Genomic DNA, 17,010 nt, shown 5'->3' on the forward strand with positions numbered 1-17,010 from the left:
GACAGAATTCAAACAATCTAGACACAGAAACTGCAGAAAGCGTCATTGCTAATCGTTTATTTTTCCATCTCGAAAACTGATCTGGCCCCAGAAAGGTGGAGATGTCATCTGGTGTGCAGCTGACTGAATATGTAACATGTTAGGGCACAGACACACATTAGTCTCTTAAAAGTAATCTTTTACTACAACTGTGTTTACTGGAACAGTAGGAAAGAAGGATGAATGTGTATTCCCCCATCAGGAGGCTTTGGAAATGATGCAGAGATGCATTTATTTTACTTTAGTGACAGTACACAAGTGGGTTGATTTTTCTGTGACCCCAAAAACACGTAAAAACATGCATGGATCACAGGTGCATTCCAGCTGCTCTGTACTGCTTCACATTGGTTCATTAGAAATATTTAGGAAATTTTGAAAAGCAGAGAAAAGTTTTTATCCTGTTTGCCATAAAGGCTTATATAAAGTTTTTGCAGTTTTGTACTACAAAGCAAACTTCTCAATACGAACATATAATTTCCACAAATTGGACCATTTATTGCAGCAGTAAAATCTGAGGTGAACAGAAAGACACACAAGCAAAGACTGACAGGATAATTCCCATAAGTGTGACATTCCTCAGACCGTCATCAGTAAAGCCACACTACTTCTTTAGATTATTCATTGCATAATAAATTCCTCTCGGATTGAGACTTTCAACTTCTGTGTTTTTCTGTAACAAGTTGCCTCTTAAAATGTGGAAAACTTTGTTTTTGGCCTTGTTTTGTTCATTAAGTCAACACTGCTGAATGACAATGTGCATAAAGTTAAGTGGGTGGAGAAGGTTATGAAGTAATTTACTAAGATTTACTAAAATTTCTATGAACAAGGAGGGAGTTTGCTTTGCTAGAAAGACATCCTATGTGACTGAAATGTTATCCACTCTATCTTGATGAAAACAGCCATAACAGTCATGTAGCCAAAATGCAATTAAACTGCAACTAAACTGTAAATTTCCCAAGAGCCAAACCTACAGCAATGATTCATCCAAGTATAAATTGTACAGCTTTTTGACATGTGATGTCATTATTTTGCCTAACTTTACTTCCTGAAACCTTTCATGCAATGCACCCTGATGACATAGTGTGTTTACAACGATAGTACTGCATGTCAGCCATTCATCACGTGCCACGTGTTTGAATAGAACTCTTTTGCAGAAAGCAAAGAAAAAGTAAAAATGTTCAAGGTAACAAGCTGCCATTCATTATTTTGCTTGAATACTAAACAAAGCAAAATAAACATTTTCTTTTCACAAATTACCACAGATTAGCAAAGTGTATCAGTTCTGAGAGTTCAAATAGAAAGAAGATTCACCATTAACTAATCTGCCATTATTCTGAGTATAAACAAGTTTTAGTTTTTGTTTTAGGAAGCTATGTCCTTAGTAAGAAAATGTTCAGCGGAAAAGATGGTGACTGATTATCTGAAAAGACATCAACGTAAAATGCTTCTGGCAAAAACCAAAGTAAAAAGCAAGAGAAGGTAGAAAGAAAACACAAGCACCACAGTTGCTGAAAGGAACTGATGAGATAGGGATCAGACAATGGGCGAATGAGTCCTCTGGCTTGACCTCTGTTGATCCAGAGATGAGTCAGAGCAGCACCAAGGAGCAGAGGTCAATTCATCAAGAGAAATATGTTTGGGTGTCTTGACATTTACTTGACTGCTGACCGGCTGATCCCTTCCACACTTCTAATCTGTAATTGATTGAGATCTACTAAAGCAAGGTTTAACTGCAACCCCTGGAAGCCATCATCCAGTCGAAGGCTTACCTCTCCGTCAGCCTAAAACAAGCTAATAAATTATTTACAGTTCATACAGTAAAGTATGTTGCTCCAAATTGCAAAACAGAACTTCATTTTGTTTACAAACCACCATAAGTTTTCTTATTTCCTTTATTTGCACTTCAGTGATACCAAGTCTTTTTTCTTTTGTCAATAACATTTTTGCCATTGTATTGTCAAGCGCCATTGGGTTTGTTACACATTTAACATGCAGTCCTTTACTGATTTAACCCAAAATAAAAGGCGGAACTTCGTGTACATGAATTATTATAAATTTTAATTTAGTGAGAGTGCTACAATGTAGAAAAGTAGCATAAAAACTTGATCTGTATATATATATATATATATATATATATATATATATATATATATATATATATATATATATATATATATATATATATATATGTGTGTGTGTATATACAGGGTTTGGAGAATGAAACTGAAACACCTGTCATTTTAGTGTGGGAGTCTTCATAGCTAAATTGGACCAGCCTGGTAGCCAGTCTTCATTGATTGCACATTGCACCAGTAAGAGCAGAGTGGGAAGGTTCAATTAGCAGGGTAAGAGCACAGTTTTGCTCAAAATATTGAAATGCACACAACATTATAGGCGACATACCAGAGTTCAAAAGAAGACAAATTGTTGGTGCACGTCTTGCTGGCGCATCTGTGACCAAGACAGCAAGTCTTTGGGATGTATCAAGAGCCACGGTATCCAGGTTAATGTCAGCATACCACCAAGAAGGACGAACCACATCCAACAGGATTAACTGTGGACGCAAGAGGAAGCTGTCTGAAAGGGATGTTCGGGTGCTAACCCGGATTGTATCCAAAAAACATAAAACCACGGCTGCCCAACCCCTGTATATATGTATATATACAGTACAGACCAAAAGTTTGGACACACCTTCTCATTCAAAGAGTTTTCTTTATTTTCATGACTATGAATATTGTAGCTTCACATTGAAGGTATCAAAACTATGAATTAACACATGTGGAATTAGCTTCAAGAGGTAGTCACCTGAAATGGTTTTCACTTCACAGGTGTGCCCTGTCAGGTTTAATAAGTGGGATTTCAAGCCTTATAAATGGGGTTGGGACCATCAGTTGTGTTGTGCAGGAGGTGGATACAGTACACAGCTGATAGTCCTACTAAATAGACTGTTAGAAATTGTATAATGGCAAGAAAAAAGCAGCTAAGTAAAGAAAAACAAGTGGCCATCGTTACTTTAAGAAATGAAGGTCAGTCAGTCCGAACAATTGGGAAAACTTTGAAAGTGTCCCCAAGTGCAGTCGCAAAAACCATCAAGCGCTACAAAGAAACTGGCTCACATGAGGACCGCCCCAGGAAAGGAAGACCAAGAGTCACCTCTGCTGCGGACGATAAGCTCATCTGAGTCACCAGCCTCAGAAATCGCAGGTTAACAGCAGCTCAGATTAGAGAACAGGTCAATGCCACACAGAGTTCTAGCAGCAGACACATCTCTAGAACAACTGTTAAGAGGAGACTGTGTGAATCAGGCCTTCATGGTAAAATAGCTGCTAGGAAACCACTGCTGAGGACAGGCAACAAGCAGAAGAGACTTGTTTGGGCTAAAGAACACAAGGAATGGACATTAGATCAGTGGAAATCTGTGCTTTGGTCTGATGAGTCCAAATTTGAGATCTTTGGTTCCAACCACCGTGTCTGTGCGGCGCAGAAGAGGTGAACCGATGGACTCTACATGCCTGGTTCCCACCGTGAAGCATGGAGGAGGAGGTGTGATGGTGTGGGGGTGCTTTGCTGGTGACACCTTTGGGGATTTATTCAAAATTGAAGGCATACTGAACCAGCATGGCTACCACAGCATCTTGTAGCAGCATGCTATTCCATCCGGTTTGCGTTTAGTTGGACCATCATTTATTTTTCAACAGGACAATGACCCCAAACACACCTCCAGGCTGTGTAAGGGCTATTTGACCAAGAAGGAGAGTGATGGGGTGCTGCGCCAGATGACCTGGCCTCCACAGTCACCGGACCTGAACCCAATCGAGATGGTTTGGGGTGAGCTGGACCACAGAGTGAAGGCAAAAGTCCCAACAAGTGCTAAGCATCTCTGGGAACTCCTTCAAGACTGTTGGAAAACCATTTCAGGTGACTACTTCTTGAAGCTCATCAACAGAATGCCAAGAGTGTGTGGAGCAGTAATCAAAGCAAAAGGTGCCTACTTTGAAGAACCTAGAATATAAGACATATTTTCAGTTGTTTCACACTTTTTTGTTCAGTATATAATTCCACATGTGTTAATTCATAGTTTTGATTCCTTCAGTGTGAAGCTACAATATTCATAGTCATGAAAATAAAGAAAACTCTTTGAATGAGAAGGTGTGTCCAAACATTTGGTCTGTACTCTATATATATATATATAGAGAGAGAGAGATAGAGATATATATCTATATATATAGATATCTATATAAATCTATCTATCTATCTATCTATCTATCTATCTATCTATCTATCTATCTATCTATCTATCTATCTATCTATCTATCTATCTATCTATCTATCTATCTATCTATCTATCTATCTATCTATCTATCTATCTATCTATCTATCTATCTATCTATCTATCTATCTATCTATCTATCTATCTATCTATCTATCTATCTATCTATCTATCTATCTATCTAGATAGATAGATAGATAGATATATATATATACAGATTGGTGCGGCTGCCGCAGTAATGGGGGCGCTGTGCCGGTCCGTTGTGGTGAAGAAAGAGCTGAGCCCAAAAGCGAAGCTCTGGATTTACCGGTCGGTCTACGTTCCTACCCTCACCTATGGCCATGAACTTTGGGTCATGACCGAAAGAACGAGATCCTGGATACAACCGGCTGAAATGAGCTTCCTCCGTAGGGTGGCCGGGCACTCCCTTAGAGATAGAGGGAGGAGCTCGGCCATCCAGGAGGAGCTCAGAGTAGAGATGCTGCTCCTCCACATCGAGAGGAGCCAGTTGAGGTGGCTCGGGCATCTATACCAGATGCCTCCTGGACACCTTCCTCGGGAAGTGTTCCAGGCACGTCCCACAGGGAGGAGGCCCAGGGGAAGGCCCAGGACACGCTGGAGGGACTATGTCTCTTGGGTGGCCTGGGAGCGTCTTGGGCTGCCCCCAAAGGAGCTGGAGGAGATGTCTGGGAAGAGTTACGCCTGGGTGTCACTACTGAGTATGCCGCCCCCGCGACCCGGTCCTGGATAAGGCAGAAGACAATGAGAATATATATATATATATATATATTATAGTTTTACGCAGGTGTGAAAAAATGCTGTAAACAAAACAAAGAATGCTTTCAGAAATATAAATTATGATTTGATTTTTATCAATGCTGTTTATTCATTTACAAGTGTCAGACTGACACTTGTATGACAGGAAGGTCACACGTCTGTGTTGCTTTCTGTTTCATGCATCTGCAACCCCTGGCAGCTTTTATAGTTAGTCATTCAAGCCTCCATAATTACTGGACTTACAGTTCCATAAAAACCAGCAAAGATCCGTTTTGGCTCTGTAAGGAGAGCAGGAGGTAAACAGTGGGTTTTGTCACTGTCAGTAAAAATCAACACTCAGTGTCAACCAACAAACACTTTTCCTGAAACAAAACACAGTGGTTTTGAGTCACCTACTTTGATTTACCAGTAAATACTCATCAGGACAGTCTCACAAAACCTGATTGTACACTGAAAAAAAGACTGTGTGGTAGGGTGAACATTTTTATATACCCTTGACCTCTAATTGGATAATGTAGCAAGAGGACAAAACAGATGTGTTGTTTTCTATTTGTTCTCTGAGGCCTCTTGCGGGATTATGATTCCATTTTAGCTGGACTTTCCAGTAAATGTTTCCTCACATCCTGACAGCAATCAATAAGCCAGAACAATAAAAGAAACAAAACAATGCAGTCAATGTTATAGATGTACTGTGACAAAACCTGAAAAATTAATGCGGCATGACTACCTTTGCAAGGCATGGTGTGCCATGTTTTAGGCTAACAACACTTTGGAAATTAGGTAGTTAGCTCTAAAATACTATTTTAGGTCTCTCAAACAGCTTATTCTTGTTGTATCTTTGAGAAAGACTGGCAAGTTAAAGACAAAAATTACAATAAGAGTTTTGCTTACGTGTCTGTTAAATGTTTAGCAAACAGAAGAAGATTCCTCTGCAAATGTTGAGCTATTTTTTAGAAATTGAATGGACTTAATTTGAGATTAAAAGCAGCCAATGTCTAAATAATAAAAAAGAAATGATGGAGACTACTTTGAAGATTACAAGAAAGTCTGGCTCATTGGAAACATGATATACAGAAATGACTGAAGACGTTTTTATATCAAAGCATCAGTCCCTTTCTAGAACTATAAAATACATATACAGTACCGCATTCATAGAGATCCATAGCAAATTCAATTTAAAGAGTAATTATATTAAACATTTATAATATAATATTCAACAATGAATATGTAATGTTACAGTTTTCTTTATTTGCCAGCAATATTTAACAAGCTAAGCCTTGTCACACTTTGATGCTCTTGCAGCTACAGGTCCTTCTCAAAATATTAGCATATTGTGATAAAGTTCATTATTTTCCATAATGTCATGATGAAAATTTAACATTCATATATTTTAGATTCATTGCACACTAACTGAAATATTTCAGGTCTTTTATTGTCTTAATACGGATGATTTTGGCATACAGCTCATGAAAACCCAAAATTCCTATCTCACAAAATTAGCATATTTCATCCGACCAATAAAAGAAAAGTGTTTTTAATACAAAAAACGTCAACCTTCAAATAATCATGTACAGTTATGCACTCAATACTTGGTCGGGAATCCTTTTGCAGAAATGACTGCTTCAATGCGGCGTGGCATGGAGGCAATCAGCCTGTGGCACTGCTGAGGTCTTATGGAGGCCCAGGATGCTTCGATAGCGGCCTTTAGCTCATCCAGAGTGTTGGGTCTTGAGTCTCTCAACGTTCTCTTCACAATATCCCACAGATTCTCTATGGGGTTCAGGTCAGGAGAGTTGACAGGCCAATTGAGCACAGTGATACCATGGTCAGTAAACCATTTACCAGTGCTTTTGGCACTGTGAGCAGGTGCCAGGTCGTGCTGAAAAATGAAATTTTCATCTCCATAAAGCTTTTCAGCAGATGGAAGCATGAAGTGCTCCAGAATCTCCTGATAGCTAGCTGCATTGACCCTGCCCTTGATAAAAACACAGTGGACCAACACCAGCAGCTGACACAGCACCCCAGACCATCACTGACTGTGGGTACTTGACACTGGACCTCTGGCATTTTGGCATTTCCTTCTCCCCAGTCTGCCTCCACGGTGGCTCTGGATGTTTCTACTCCAGACTCAGTCCACTGCTTCCGCAGGTCCCCCAAGGTCTGGAATCGGCCCTTCTCCACAATCTTCCTCAGGGTCCGGTCACCTCTTCTCGTTGTGCAGCGTTTTCTGCCACACTTTTTCCTTCCCACAGACTTCCCACTGAGGTGCCTTGATACAGCACTCTGGGAACAGCCTATTCGTTCAGAAATTTCTTTCTGTGTTTTACCCTCTTGCTTGAGGGTGTCAGTAGTGGCCTTCTGGACAGCAGTCAGGTCGGCAGTCTTACCCATGATTGGGGTTTTGAGTGATGAACCAGGCTGGGAGTTTTAAAGGCCTCAGGAATTTTTTGCAGGTGTTTAGAGTTAACTCGTTGATTCAGATGATTAGGTTCATAGCTCGTTTAGAGACCCTTTTAAAGATATGCTAATTTTGTGAGATAGGAATTTTGGGTTTTTATGAACTGTATGCCAAAATCATCCGTATTAAGACAATAAAAGACCTGAAATATTTCAGTTAGTGTGCAATGAATCTAAAATATATGAATGTTAAATTTTCATCATGACATTATGGAAAATAATGAACTTTATCACAATATGCTAATATTTTGAGAAGGACCTGTACATGCATCACTTTGAAGTATCATGTATTTATTCCAGCTGGGGAAATATATGTTAATCATAATCCTGTTTTTTCAAGCTTGTTGTTCCTTCCTCTACATTCTTGTGTATACGCGAGCATTGTAGGTTTTCACAGATGCAGCCTGAGCCCGCTTGTGTTTTAGAAGCATCTGTAGAACGTCTCATTCCTATCTAAATAACCACTAGAAGCTATAAATTGGAGTTAGTAAGAAATGTAAACTTAGTGACATCTACAAATAGATGAACAGGAGGCTCTGACACAAGCAACTGATAATGTCTGTTAAAGCAGTAAGAGTGATATAGTGTAGGTTCACAGGTTAACTGATTAGTTTGAGCTCTTCCAGAAGGAGCAGCCGCTTTGGGATAAGCAGTTGGCCAATATCTGCCAACAAATTCTTGATTACCCTCCCTCATTCTTGGTTAGTTTTGTTAATGATAGGCACATTCTACCTATCACGGTGAGTTAAACTGAAGTGGTGAAACTTGTCAGGATTCAGGGGTCAGCTGAAACTCTCTGCTACTTTGATAACAGAAGAGCTTTGAGGAGTGCATGTATTTGTACAGGGCAAAAATGAAAGGTACACACTCAAATGCAATCAACTGAGATGTGATCGACCAAGAAAAATATTTAAGCCCAAAGATACACTCAAAAACAACACTCATTGTGTGACTCATAGTCCTAATTCACAGAGGAGAATCTAAGACATTTCTGTGGAATTGGTTTCAATTAAACTAATTCAGCTTTCAATTTTATCTGGTGGATATTTGCTTGTCAAATTGAAAAACAATTAATGTGTCAATTATTGGGTTTGTGTTTTGGCCTTCTCCTTGCTCCTTTATTGTATTCTTTAGGTCTTGCCTTGTTCATTTAATTTCCCTGTGCTTATTATTGTTAGTAAGTTGTTGCCTTTTTAGTTTATTCATTTGTGTCATGGTTATTATAGTTTTATTCCTTGTTTATTTAGAATTATATCTGTTAGATATCTGTTAGCAGTGTTTCTTCCCCCTGGGTTTTCTTGTATCTCCGTTCAGCTCTATATGTGTTAATTAGTTTCTCTGCCTCAGCTTCCTGGCCTTCCTTCTGCCACAGCTGCTTCAATCCTCCTCTGATTCCTCGTCTGGTTTGTTTATTTCTCCACCCCTGCCACTGCATTTAGACTCTCTGATTCTCATTGTTCCCCACTGGATTCTTCCTTTACTACGCCTGTTTTTCCTCATTGTTCAGTCCAGTTATCTGTTCATGCTCCATGCTCTGTTCTTTTTGTGCCTTTTAGTATATTTAAATCCTTTCTACTCACCATGCTGCTTCCACTGTCCTGGCTGTGCTTTGGTCCAGCTCCTATTTCAAAAGTCATGACATTGTCATAAAGCTTGATCCCAGAGGATTTTACGAATGAAAGCAACACTTCAGCATCAGTTTTCTCTTGATGGAAGGTTTCAGAAATGTTTAAACAAAGTTCTGTTAAAATGTTGTAAGCAGTTAAGACCTTGCCTGAGGTGGATAACTATTGTGGCATGTTTGTTAAGTATAAATCCAGATCAGCTGGTACTGGAGGTTGTAGCTAAGTGCTTTTCTGAGAGGGGCCAAGGTCAAAGCAGACTTAAATATAACTCAAATCTAAAAAAGTATAGCAAATAATTTAAAACTTTATATTAAAAACCTTTAAAGGTTCATAAAGCAAATGAACCTTAAGAGCTGTCTACTGCTTTACCTTTTTTATTGGACATTTACTTTGACTCAAAAGTCTGGTATGAGGATTTGTGACTAATTGTATTATTAATTTGACAAATAAGTATCCACAAGACAGAAAATAAAAACCAAAAAGGCTTAACTGAAAACAAATGCATTAAAAATGTTTATTTTCTTCTGTGATTTAGGGGTATGTGTCTCAAACCCTTAAAGATTCATTATCAAGATACATTAAAGATGGTGTATACAAAAACTGTCATAAAGACAGAAGCTGGTGATAATTTACTGTTAATAAAATGCAGGTTGGAGGCAGTGCACTGCCAATTGTCTTTTACTGTGAAATACCTAAATATGTAAATTATTTCTTCCCAGAGTAATATCTGATATTAAAATAATGTAGTGTAAAAAGCAAAGCTATTATTGCAGTTTTAGTGAGCAGTATATAACTGATTTTTATCCTGCTTTCAGTTTTCATCAGTTGGAAATGCTTTACATGTTTCATTGTCAGTATGTGTTTCATGCAGAAGATCACTGATGTACCACAACATGCAGGCCCTATTTTCAAGTAAATAGTCATGAGTTTATAAATAACTGCTCACAGCAAAAAAGATGATGGCTTGAATGTTAAAAAAAATAGTATTTGCATAAACCAAACCGGTTTCAGATTGGAGTTTCATAGGCCAGTACAAGAGTGCCTTTTTCTTGTCTATTTTCATAACAGTGGTTTACTCCAGCCTCCGGGACCAACTAATCTGGATCTCATAAAAGGTTGAAAGCAGTTAACATCCTTCCTCTGGTTGATTCTGAAGGCTTAAGTTGACATGGAATCCAGGAGGGGCAATGGTTAAATTTTATTTCTATGGAAGTGGAAAATATTACAGTGGTTTAATGAACACAATTTTATTTATTTATTTTTTCACCACTTGATCGTCTTTACTGCTTTACATGCTCCGCCAGGTTCTGGCATCAACCTCCTTTTACCGTGTAAAATATCATCATCTTCTTTGTAAATAATTGTGAAACCAACCATGATGATGGTTTAAAGGTTCATAAGATAGTGTTTGCAACAACCACTATAATGTTTTTGAGACTGAGGTGGTTTTAAGACAACTGAAGTTTGCTTTAGTCTTGGCCCCCCTCGGATTAGCTGTAAACTTCAGCCTCTCTGCGATCAATCTAACAACAATCTGGTTTTATAAAAAAACTCTAAAAGGGATAATCTATGGAAAGTATTGTCTAAAGCATAAACTTCAAATGAGCTTTTAACAGAACCTCACAAAAGTCTGAACATTTCCTTTAATTCTGCTCGTGTTAACACATGATACACATGGTATCTCTCTCTTTCTGTGTCTCTCTCTCACACACACACACACACACACACACACACACACACACACACACAAATGAATACCTTTTGTGTTTAATAAAAGTTTTTATCTAGTAAAACCCAGCATTTTGTTTGAATTGTTTCCCCAGATAGATCCCTCCTCCTCTGCTTTTCCACATCTCCATCATTGTGTTTTGCTATTAAAGGCTATGTTTGTGTGTGTGACATTTCAGTGGGATTATAAATTGTTAGGAAACATAGTGCAGTTGAGTGCAAGTTGGAGGCTGATGTTTAGTCTGCTTTATACCTCTTTTCTATGATTGTAACATCTATGTCTGTTTTGTCTGCCAGCAGTAATCACAGTGTGTTCAAGACAAGTGGAGGAAAGGCCTGTTTTTTCCATCTTAAACTTTTCAACTTAAACAGTGCAAGAGATGGGCAATGATAATACAATGTAAGATAAATGAGTACGTTAATGTGACAGCAGTGATATCTAAAACATGAATGCCTGTAAGCAAAAAACACATGCACTAACAAGTACACAAACTCCTGCACTTACCTGTAGCTTATTTGATGGTTAGCATTATGAATGCAACCAGATGGTAACATCCACATATCCTCTTCACCATCTGTGACAGCACTGAAGTGATCAGGCCTGGATTTCTAATTATTAACCACAGGAATCAAAAATATGATCTGAAGGCTGAATGAATGGAAGAAAAGAAAGCCAAACTAGTGTCTATTAACTTCTTAGCCGAACATTAAACTGAGCTTGGGAAACACTGGGCTCTCTGGTTTTATAAGTGGCAAAAAGAGAATGTGTTTAGCACACTCTGCTGCTGCTGACAGTCAACTGAGACAGACACAAGATGGCTGATAACATTAGGTGGCAAAATAAGTTTTACAGACATTTTCTTATTTTTCTACAAGCATGTAAAATGTTCTTACAATTTTAAGTTTTTATGGGTAAAGGTATGCAGTGTGGATTTTTCACTATGTTGGCACAACAAATTAGGACGTTGACCATAACACAATTGGCTTTAGAGTCAAAACAGCCCAATGCCTGTCATTCTCTCTGTTCAATCATCTGTGGCTCATCAGCTACCACTCCATCTCTCTGCGTTGTTACGGTGTCATGCACAGAGAAACGTGTGATCTGACTGCGAAGCTGCAGTGTTTGGAAAAAGGCAGAACATTTATCCACATTGAGGTTTTCTTATCTACATCCTCTAGTGCAATCAATGATCACATAAAAACAGCAATGCCTGAATTTTTCATGTTGTTTGGTGTCTGAGAAGAGTGTGTATGAATGCATATGTCCTAACTGGTCATATGACAGCCACCTGTGTAAACGCTTGGAGTATTTCATGGCTCTGAAACACTGGACCCTCAGAGTGCTGCTCTTGTTGCCGTGGGAGACCTGAGACGTGACCTCGCTTTCGCAGGGGAGAGCACAGCAGGTGGTCAGCAACAGACACAAAATACGCTAACACTCAGTTACTTCCGAGCACTAATATATTTATGCATGCTCAGTCATTTTCCTATATCCTGCTTTAAATCTTTATATTTCTTTGTTTCTCTCAAGCATACTGCAGTTCAATGCAGCTAGCTAGCCTGTATATGTATGGACATGTAAGCGTATCTTGGGGGCAGGAAGAGTTTGCGTTTCTCTCTCTGCGGGTCAAACAGGAGGTGAGAAAGGCCTCTGTTAAACAGGTTGAATATTGACACAGCAATACCATGAACAGAAATATTTTCTGTGTTCACCGAGCAGAAAAGGAAGGCTGCTAGACATTTGGACATGGCTTGTTCAAACAAACGCTAGTCTCCAGCACTCAATCAAACTCACATTCAGAAACCAAGGCTTCTGAAAAAACTGCAACTAAAGGAAGAGGGCTTTAAAATGTGGTCATGAATGTTTTGTCTGAAAATATTGGTACATTCAGAGGGCATAGAATATTGCAAACTCAGTATATCTGCAGTGCATTGCATCCAGAATAGGAATTCAAGGTATTAGTGGAATCCCAAGGACACGTGTAAAAGGACAGAATTTAAATAGATGCTGTAAAAAAAAGTGTGTGTATGTCTGCTGTTGTATTTATGAGTGGGAGTACTGCACCGGAGGGTCCTTGGTTCAAGCTGCAAACAGAATAGAAATGAAAGAAATAACAGGGGGCATAAAAAACTGAGCTGTTACTGTTTCTTATCTAAGGCATTGTTCTGACTGATGGCTACAAGTAAAATGGAGCAAACGAATTAGAGACGGAAATGCTGTACCCGCTGATCGATGTGCATTAGCAGCTTTAAATGGCTATTAATCTGGGGTTAGAGCTTAAGCTATCGCAAACAAGAATCTGACTGCGGATCTTTCTGCCAAATGTGGTCTTGTATTAGTAGCCTGGTTAAGACTGATGATCTGTGTGTCACAATCACTCTGATAGAAGCTGATGTGGAACAGTTGTCACCCTCGGTGACAGATGAGTCTATTATTACAACAGGCAATAGAAAACATATTGTATATGCTACAAGACCTTCATACACACAAAGTCCTTCTGTTCTTGAGGGGAACAGGTGGAGAGTGGGAGTTGCAGTCAGACATCAGATCTCATGGTGGTGCTGAGGTTTGGGGGGTGGATGGGGGGTGGTGGGGGGGGGGGTGAGTGCAGCTGCCACAGGGAAACACAATCATTTACAACTCCATAAACCTCATGTGTCTTAATTTACAAACTTGCTGTTTTTCCATAAGAAGTGATTTCCATTATGTTCTTATCTGTTTGTCTTTTAGCTGCATGTCTTCTTTCTAATTATTCTTTAATTTACTGTATTTACTTTTTTTTTTTATCTCTAATGATTGACAAGAATTCAATTAAAAATAAAGATGATCACTAGAAAATATTCCAAAGAAAGATACACCAGATTTCTTTTTTTGTGTTAAATGCGTGAATCTATATGAACCAATCTTGATGTCTAAACACACCCGCAGGAAATAGAAAAATACTGTGAAAAACAGATGGACTCCAAAGAGCTGCTTGGCAAACAGACGTAGCTCTACTCTTAAAAATGTTCCTCTTGGGGACATTATTGTGTGTAACCAGTGGTGGTACTTGCTTAAATACTTCTGGACCCACAATGTATTGGGTATGCAGAGATTTTAACTATATTTTAGAGAAAGCTATGGATATCCATTGTATTTTCATGAATATGTTTCAGATCTGTTTTCTGTAGAATGTCTCTAAATTGGGGTTTTCACCCCAATGTTTCTTTTTTGCCAGAAATAAATCAAAGGTTCCAGAAATTCCATAGTGTTTAAAAAAAAAAAAAAGGAATTACCTGCACTAGCGATGATCATATGCAAGTCATTTAATTTAAAAACAAATGGGAATCTTGAATGCTAACTTCAATATAATTAGCAAGCCACTTGCTATGGGCATCTTTTTATCCAACCCCCAATCCCCATTGACGGAGCATCACAAATGCAACAGAAAACCTTTTTTTCCCCATATGTTTGGTTCACTCCTTGACAGAATGGTGCCCTGAACAAACAGCAATATCGCCCACATCTGAAACCTAGTGTGACTGCATCTTCAACTTGTCTTTTGACAAGAGCTGCACCTTGTACTTTTTTTGTCTACCTTATGTGGAACTGCAAATGAAAGTTTGAAACTATTACATGCACCAGCAAACATTCATAAAAAAAGAAGAGAAATAAATGTCAATAAGACAGATTCCGGTGGCATGCAGATCGGAAACGGAAAACACAGAGCACGTGGGACACAGCAAACCAATAATCAGGTCCTAAAGAACTGACAAGGGTGAATGATGGGAAGGAAAATAAACAGAGGAAAATAACAAGCAGGGAGATGAAAATGTTAATCAAAGAAACCTTCCGCTTGAAAATCTGTGGAAACAATGTTAATAACTATCCACATGGAAACAAGCACAAAGAGGCATAATTGAAAGTGAAAGAAGTGCCAGTTAGTCTTGGCTGAGGTCCATGTTAGTGTGGCAGGAGCTGAAGAAAGGAAAAGGTAGTGACGGAGAAGAGCATTGGAGAAAAAGCAGGGGGTGGTCTGTGCACTGAAATAGGAAGTAGTGTTTTTTAGAGGAGGGAAAAGTCTCTCAGAATGGGAGAGGAACTCTAAGCACACAGTTGCCCTGGAGGGAGAAGGAGATCTCAAGACAGTCTCAAGGAAGATGGAGGAGTATTTTAGCCCTTCTGACTGATATAACCCCCCCACATTATCAGTTACTTTACTCCAGCAGGCTTTTCCCTACTCACACCATACTGTGGCAGGTGGCCTCAAATCAGTAGATGTGGTAGAAACCATCTTACCTGACTGACAGAGGTTTGGATCCTCCCTGATTATTTGAGCGTCAACAGAGTTAAGAGCTGAAGCTTCACTTTGCTGAGAGACTGCACGCCAGGCACGAGGCTCCCTACTCCTCCCCTCTACCACTCTGTTTTTTACTGGGCTCTTGTCCAGAGAATGACTGGCCCCAGCAGACCTGAGAAGAGGATCACACACTGAAGGCACAGAGCTGCAGTTCTTACTCTGCAGACTGGGATTTTACAAATTAGCAGCTCGAACACCTTTATGGGATTCATAGACTGGCTTCTAGATTTCCCTCTTTTTTACTTCATTAGATCAGAAACAGTGGAACAAACACTGCACTTGCTAACAGCTAAAAAAACAGACGAACTGACATATGGACAGAGAGCAGTGAGCACTGCGGCGTGAATGTAGCAACTGGACTTCTCTTCTCTCTGGTTGCTAAGACCAAACAAGGATAATAGCCAAAGCACTATCCTTTCCACCAAAGGTAGTGGGTGGATGCAGCTTTCAGCAGACTGCTATAGGGGAAAGCAGTCACTGCATAGAGGCTGCCTGTATAGCTGATCGACATTGTGGTGATTCTGAGAAAATGCTCGGCTAGCTTAAAGTAAATTCTTCTTGAATTTTGAGGACTATCTCCTGTGTTTAGTGGAAATATATAAAAATACCAGTATCAATATTTTCAGACTTTGCTGCTCTTGCTGCGTGGACTTAAAGCTTTTTAAACTAATGACTATAGAACGTTTATCCTAGAGATCATGGCAGGATGGATACGGTCATTAAATCTGTTGATAGTGATGCTGCTATGTTTTATTCTGCTGGGAATGGCTCACACTGCACACAGCATATACCCAAGGATACGGCTCTCCCACAAAGGTAAAAATACACATAACTGGTGTGTTTATGTTTTTTTTATTCACCTTAAACATCAGATAAGTATGTGGTAAAAATGTTTTTTATACTGCTTAAAAAATAAGAGTAACAGAATCTCTTAATTGAAATTGAGCATAATGTTTCCCCCCTCAGAATGCAAACTGAATGTGGAGCGGATGCCAACAAGCATCATTTTAAATAGGCCTCTGTTACTGACTAATACTGTATTCACATTTTAAATTAGATAGGATGATGAAGAAAGTGACATTTAAAAATATTATTAAATAATTTGTAGGTTACAATTAGTAACTATAAGGATTTTTTGCCAATTTGGTTTACCACCCAGGTTGCCCTTCAGTCGGGAGTAAAATAGGCACTAAAGAAAAAAATCTAATCTCTTAGTTGCATCCAAAAAGAGCTTTCTATTTGTTATTTTCATGACAACTTAATACTAATTGGGTGGTCCACCTGTGTTGTGTAGCATAACAACCTAGAGAAAACATGGTTGAACATTGCTGCTTTTTAGTACCTTTAAGTCAATAGCAATTATAAATATATATCTAGATATATACATATATCTAGCTATATATATCTATATATATAAACCTATATATATATATATATACATATATATATATATATATACACATATATATATATATATATATATATATATATATATATATATATATATATTTGGCTTTTGCTTTTTACCCACAACTGATGCTTCAGAAGCCTTCTTGCTGTTTGTTTTGGTCTCTCAGCTATGGTGGCTGGAAATCCACAATGTGGTTTTCCACAATGTGGTTTTTGTGATGAAATATATATTTTTTTTCTTTTTCAAATTGGAATGTGTCTGAGAGTAAGAGGCAAGTGTCTATGGGCTTGTGAGAGTTTATTTGTGTATGGGAGTGGATGATTTGGATGTGCATGTACTGGTATGTGGACTGATTGCAGTGTA

General features: G+C 38.7%; 1 protein-coding gene across 2 annotated transcripts in view; it reads left to right on the forward strand.

Annotated features, from left to right (window-relative positions):
- The first annotated feature begins 15,085 nt into the window (after positions 1 to 15,085).
- The window catches only part of sema3e (sema domain, immunoglobulin domain (Ig), short basic domain, secreted, (semaphorin) 3E), a 35,312-nt gene continuing 33,387 nt past the window's right edge, over positions 15,086 to 17,010 (forward strand). The window contains exon 1 of one of the 2 annotated variants that reach the window (XM_047350343.1): positions 15,086 to 16,052. In XM_047350343.1, coding sequence (XP_047206299.1) covers positions 15,935 to 16,052 — 118 coding nt within the window. In that variant the 5' untranslated portion in view covers positions 15,086 to 15,934. The remainder of the gene's footprint in view (positions 16,053 to 17,010) is intronic. The other variant, XM_047350336.1, reaches the window with a different exon arrangement.

The sequence above is a fragment of the Girardinichthys multiradiatus genome, chromosome 2 (genome assembly GCF_021462225.1).
Source record: "Girardinichthys multiradiatus isolate DD_20200921_A chromosome 2, DD_fGirMul_XY1, whole genome shotgun sequence".
In the NCBI taxonomy this organism is placed as follows: Eukaryota; Metazoa; Chordata; class Actinopteri; order Cyprinodontiformes; family Goodeidae; genus Girardinichthys; species Girardinichthys multiradiatus.